The following is a 6,109-nucleotide window of genomic DNA, read 5'->3' as shown; positions in this document are numbered from 1 at the left end:
AACACGCGTGCAGCCCAAGATATCAAAGGGCATCACAGACCTGTTATTGCGATACTTTTCAAATTACTTAATATTTGATCGTAATTAATCAAATATGATCTATTTTTTCATTATCTTATATATATATATAATATATATATAATAACTGAAAATACAACATATTTTTATCATCTCGTTCGTTATCGGAATTAACCTGACAAATCACTCCACCAACTAAGAACGGCCATGCACCACCACTTATGATATCAAGAAAGATCCTTTATTCGCTAATTATATTAATCTGTCAATCCTTTTCATATCCTACCTTGGTAAAATTTCCCGTGTTGAGTCAAATTAAGCCGCAAGTTCCACTCCTTGTTGTGCCCTTCCGTCAATTCCTTTAAGTTTCATTCTTGCTAACATACTCCCCCAAGAAATATAAATATTCAACGATTTCTCATCAAAATTCTTAATATATACATTTATCTTCTAATCCATATAGAATTATTAGATATTTTAATATATATCAAACCTTTAATTATCATCATTTACTGGATAAACTACGACGGTATCTAATCATCTTCGATCCTTATCCCTTCGTTCTTTATTGACAAAATTACTCTTATTAAATGCTTTCGCTTTAGTTTGTCTTGGTTGAATCATAGAATTTCACCTCTAGCCAACCAATACATCTAATCCCAATCATTTTCATTCATTATATAATTAAATCTATCATATACCTTAATTGTTACTCATATTTTGTATAAAACTTATTATTCCTTCAATCACTATAATTTAATTAAGGTATTATATTTATTAAATCTTTCTATATTTTATATCTAACTATTATAAATAATCAAATATAAACTATAAAAATATAAACTTCAACTACGAACTTTTTAACTTCAACAATTTTAATATACACTATTGGAGCTGGAATTACCGCGGCTGCTGGCACCAGACTTGCCCTCCAATTTAATATTCTAATTGTTATTTTAACTCATTATCATTAAAGCATATCTTGGTATAACCAAAATCACCTTTACGTCATTTCTCTACCTCTGTACATTCCTATAATATACATAATATTTGCATATTTATATATTATAGAAAATATTTACAATTGGGTAATTTACGCGCCTGCTGCCTTCCGTGGAAGTGGTAGCCATTTCTCAGGCTCCCTCTCCGGAATCAAACTCTAAATCCCCGTCACCCGTTATAACCTAGGTTAGCCTCTATCTAACCTACCATAGTTGATAGGGCAGATTCTCTTGTAATTACTCGTTTAAATAATTATAAACAATTTTCATACTTTCTATAACCTGCTTTTACACAGATTATATACTTTTTTGTTATTACTCACTTATTTCTAACAAAACTAATATAAATCATGTATTAGCCCTAGATTTCCTACGGTTATCCATATAATTTATAATTACTTAGATTAATTAAACTGCACTATTGAGCTGTCCGCAGTCTCGTTTTCTATAAATAAAAAACTTATACTTACACTTGCATGGCTTAATCATCGTGACAAGCATATAACTACTGGCAGGATCAACCAGGTAACTATATATATATCTAATATATCTTTTACTATATATTATTCATATTATATATATATATTATATATAATATATTATAACTCATCTATAACTCATCTATAATAACTATTCTCTTTATTAATTTATAATAATAATATTAATTATTATTATCTTTTATATTCACAATATAAAATTATCATTATTATATATATTCATCTTATACAACTAGCTATATATATATAATTTATATTTCAATATCTTATATATTTTATAACATATTTATTAAATATAAAATTTAATAATATAATATCAATTGATAAAAGTATACCTATATAGCATCATATCAAATATAATGTTTAGTTATATCTGAAATATCGTTATCCTATAGGTAAAAATAATTTTTTTAATCTATACTATAACAGTATACTTTTAACTCGATATATCACTTTTTTGTATATTTAACATTAATTTAGATATAACATTTTAATATTTTAAAAAATATACTAAAAAATATATCATATATTACTTTAATGGATCAAATTGTTTTTATATATTTATATTTCTACCAATTTTGTTTTGATATAAAATTTTATCTCTCAATTTCCTCTACCCCCTTTTATTCATATACTAATGTCTGCCTCCTTTTCAATGTCACGTGTACGCTCTTCTGAGCTTAACTGCCCCAAAACCTTAAGTTCAAAATCAATAGAAAACACGTCTCCGTGTTTATTGTCGTGCACCTTTGAAAACAGCGAATCTTAACAAATTTTTTTTATCGGACTCGCAGTTATTGGTGCGGTAAAATTTATGACAGAAGAATCATTTGAGCAACCCCTTTTTTGAGAAGGCTCATCTTGCAAAACTACCCTGCACGGCCGCCTCAAATGTCAATATTTTCGGCAAAAAGTTCTATAGCTAAAATTTTTAAAAAATCACTACAAACGACAGATTTCTGGACGATTAAAGTTGTCCGTACAGTCTGGTATCAGACAACATTTTCTAGCTTGGTAACGATTGTACTGAAATTCCACAAAAAATGTAAATTGTCTCAACAAAATAATCCCAAATAATACGCAACTCAGCTCACATTATTTTAAAAATGTGGCAAAGTCGAACAAAAATACGGGAGGCTATTAGTACTGGTATAAAAAAACGACCAGGCATAACTTATAACAACGATATATTTATGCTCTTGATGTCATCATTATTTTTGAGTCTCCAGACTGGCAAGGACATGCCCAGCTCAATAGACTCGCACCAGAATTGTATGTGAATTGGCTACTATGGTGGCAGTCCAAGATTAGTACATTTTGAAGCAGTGACTCAGCTCTTGGAGAAGATAAAATGTCGAACTCAGTTTCGACCATCAGCAACATACAAGCGCATATGTGTACAAATACACATCCACATGAAAAACACAGACAAAGAGCAACAGAACAAAACGGCAAAAAGTTATTTTCTATGCTTTATATATTTAGTGAAAATACATGATGATACAAACCCAAAGTACGTATGTCCGAGTATACCTATATACGAATCCTTCCCGTCTGGCGCTATCCGAATGCTATGATTTCCTTTTTTGCTTTGTGTTGTACCGCCGATTATTAAACCACTTTGTGATGCGACGACTTGAACTCCAACCCATAATTTTTCGAATTTCATTATACCGATGTCGTGATGGATACTGATTTTGGTTGTAAAACTGCTCAAGAATGTCTCTCTCCTCTACGCTTACAGTAAGCCGTGTCTTCTTGGCAGGCCGGTGGGTCGAATTAGGTGTTCTGGAAGACGAAATGGAAGGTTCATCTAAGGACATAGGGTCGTTGATATCGTGCTGCGATGTACTTTTTTGTTCTTCATAAAGTCTTTTCTTCTGGACAGTATGAGACTCCGTTGCCTCAACAGTTTTGGTCTTCTTTTTCGAACTTGTCTTATCTAGAAAATCCTGTTGCACTTGTTTGTTTCCGGACGAATTCCTGCTTTTTGCTCCTGTCTTGTCACTTTTCGAAGTCGATTCAACTTGTTTTCTTACCAAGTTCAGTGATGGTACCTTCGCACTGTCTTCTGAGGACTTTTCAGACGGCGCTAACTCAATGCCTGTGACGCCTGTGCTTTTCACTTCTGCAGAAAAATCTTCCTTCGACTTGGAACATGGCATATACAAAAATTCGCTTGTAAGGTAAGGTGCACCAGGACGTTGGCCGTAATTCAAATGATAGGGCATTTGATTTGCTTCACATGAATTCATAGTATTGTAGACGATGTAGGTCGGAGATGTAAGCGGCAGAAGAGACATGTTGCCGTTCGTCCTGCAGTCACCCGCTACGGCAATAAATGGGACAATGCCCACATCACCGACATCCACGTTTTTTCTATAGAAAGAACCGATGCCGTTGCTTCCATCTGTAGAAGTGACGTTTTCTGTGACAATGGGCAACGGTCCAGGAAAAAATACCGGATATTCAAAATTCTGGGTGTTGCGGGGAAATTCGTTGCTCAATTGTTGTTGCGAACTTTTCAACACAACAGGAGAGCGATTGGGATCTAATTCTGGAAGTTCTGCGGGCTCAACACCAAACTAAATAAAAAAGAGACGTTAGCGCCAAAAGTGCGGAGCCAGTTCGACAAATTTTTGGCCGTATAGCGTGTGTGGGAAATGTATATCCGGGTGAATGAACACACCTTTTGCATAAGGTAGAGCTCCAAGCTGATCAAATTTCTGAAATGAAAACTGACTTTGGCAGAGTTTTTGTCCCTACACTGCGAAAGTTTCAGTAAATCGTGATTCAAATGGTAAATCAGAAACGCGAAAAATGAGGCGTTACGAGGTGACAGGAGCACATAATGCTCGCGACGCCTGAACCGCTCGTATGCATCAAAGACGTACCTCAATATATTTCAGGTCCTTTAAAAAGTCTATGCATCTTTTGAATGCTCCAGCATACTTTTTTTCGAAGTGACTCTATTTTTTCAGAGGAGAGACATTGTTAAAGATTGAATCTTCGACTCTTATCAAAAAAAAGAGCTGTTACAAAAATTTTATGCTCTCGCATATTTTTTTCATATTGCTTTTTTTGTTACGTACTATTGATAGCAAAGTGTCATCAAAGTCTCCTTTAACTTGCCTGCACCTTCTTATTAGACCTATCGTGTCTTTACAAATTTGCCTGTATTCCTCGGAAGGCTTCTCTAAACTTTCTGTGCCTTGCATGGCGGGCGAAACTTTGTAGTCCCATGCAGATGAATCCAAGTTGTCATATTTTTGATCGACGCTGTATTTTGTTGCTGTTTTGCATGAATTCTGTGAAATGACTTTGACCTCCGCAAGTTCAGCTATGACTGATGCCGCCTCTATATCTTCGAGATCCAGAATAACGTCGTACATGTTCTTCTTTGCTGTAGTCATACCAGATGCCTCTTTTACCATCTGTAGCAAATAGGGGAATAGAATGTGTATAACAGGGGTAGACTATCCGAGTCAATAACGCATATATTAAAGCTGAACGTGTTGATGAGGAAGTGCCAAAAAAGATAAGATCAACTGAAAAATATAACCTGTCAATAGACTCTATATGCGGTTTCACGTTTTTTTCAAATATACTTGGTCGGTTTTTCTAAGACAAAACAACACGAACGGGAGAGCGCTATATAATGCTGCTCAGACTTACTTGAGTGATACACGGATTGAGCAAAATATGGGAATTAGTGAATTCACCTTTATAAAATAAAGATACGATGCTGTCCGTACTATTGATATTTGGATATCTTTCTATCGTCCAAAACTCAGAATGTGTGCGGAAAGATGATCTGGAGTAACAATAGTAAAGGAATAACTGCTGAGGTGTTAAAAAAATACCAAAAACAATGTTTTATCTAAAATGTTAAGAATGAATTAGATTAGGCCTTTACGTCTGATAGTTATCTGAGTCTAAATTTGCAGCACGTATAGACGACCAAACATTTTCTCAGTAAAGTAATATGTTACACAGATGGCTGAGCGAAGTCCCAGAATACTGGAGGAAGCAGATTTCTGAAAAGGTTTACTTATATCTTTGGGAAATAGACACAATCGCTAGTTGACATTTATTGAGAGATTACTTTTAGGCGCTAAATATGGCTTAGAAAGAATACAGCTTTTACCTACTGCATCTTATACCTTGTACGAATGTACTGATGGTGACTTACAATGCCCATCGCTCAGATTTCTGTTTGTCAAATTTAACGCTGCCGTTTTTTCGGATATCTCTCGTGGCAGCCGGAAAAACCTGAAAGCTGAAGGTTCTCACCAGCTATAGCAACGAAATGGAATCCAGGTGTTCTATATTCCAGAGGAAATATGCCAAATGGAGTTAAGGAGTTGTAGAGTCAAATTTTTGTCACAAAAAAACGTTAAGGCAGGAAAAAAACGTCATATCTGCACAAAGGCTGTAGCTGATATTAAGCAGAGCACCGCTATCAACCGCTTAAAAAAAGACCAATCGAATGACTGCTTCTGTTTTGATCAGAACCTCGCTCAGCCTGACCAACAAGAATTTATATCTTTCCGAGATTTCCTTGACTTGCGAAAGACACAAACGACCAGATTC

General features: G+C 34.6%; 1 protein-coding gene across 2 annotated transcripts; it reads right to left on the bottom strand.

The window, feature by feature from the left end:
* Positions 1–2,729: 2,729 nt before the first annotated feature.
* LOC126317081 (uncharacterized) lies at positions 2,730–5,356 on the bottom strand. 2 transcript variants are annotated; one of them, XM_049993057.1, is made up of 5 exons: positions 5,272–5,356; positions 4,609–5,190; positions 4,411–4,485; positions 4,206–4,283; positions 2,730–4,101 (listed from the first exon to the last, which is right to left on the bottom strand). In XM_049993057.1, the coding sequence occupies exons 2-5, from the start codon at positions 4,948–4,950 to the stop codon at positions 3,088–3,090; spliced, it is 1,509 nt and encodes a 502-aa protein (XP_049849014.1). In that variant the 5' UTR covers positions 4,951–5,190; positions 5,272–5,356; the 3' UTR covers positions 2,730–3,087. The 2 variants fall into 2 exon arrangements, with proteins under 2 accessions (XP_049849014.1, XP_049849015.1); XM_049993058.1 differs by having other exon boundaries at positions 4,609–5,186; positions 5,272–5,346.
* Positions 5,357–6,109: the final 753 nt, after the last annotated feature.

The sequence above is a fragment of the Schistocerca gregaria genome, unplaced genomic scaffold (genome assembly GCF_023897955.1).
Source record: "Schistocerca gregaria isolate iqSchGreg1 unplaced genomic scaffold, iqSchGreg1.2 ptg000621l, whole genome shotgun sequence".
In the NCBI taxonomy this organism is placed as follows: domain Eukaryota; kingdom Metazoa; phylum Arthropoda; class Insecta; order Orthoptera; family Acrididae; genus Schistocerca; species Schistocerca gregaria.
This window is presented reverse-complemented; position numbering and strand designations above follow the sequence as displayed.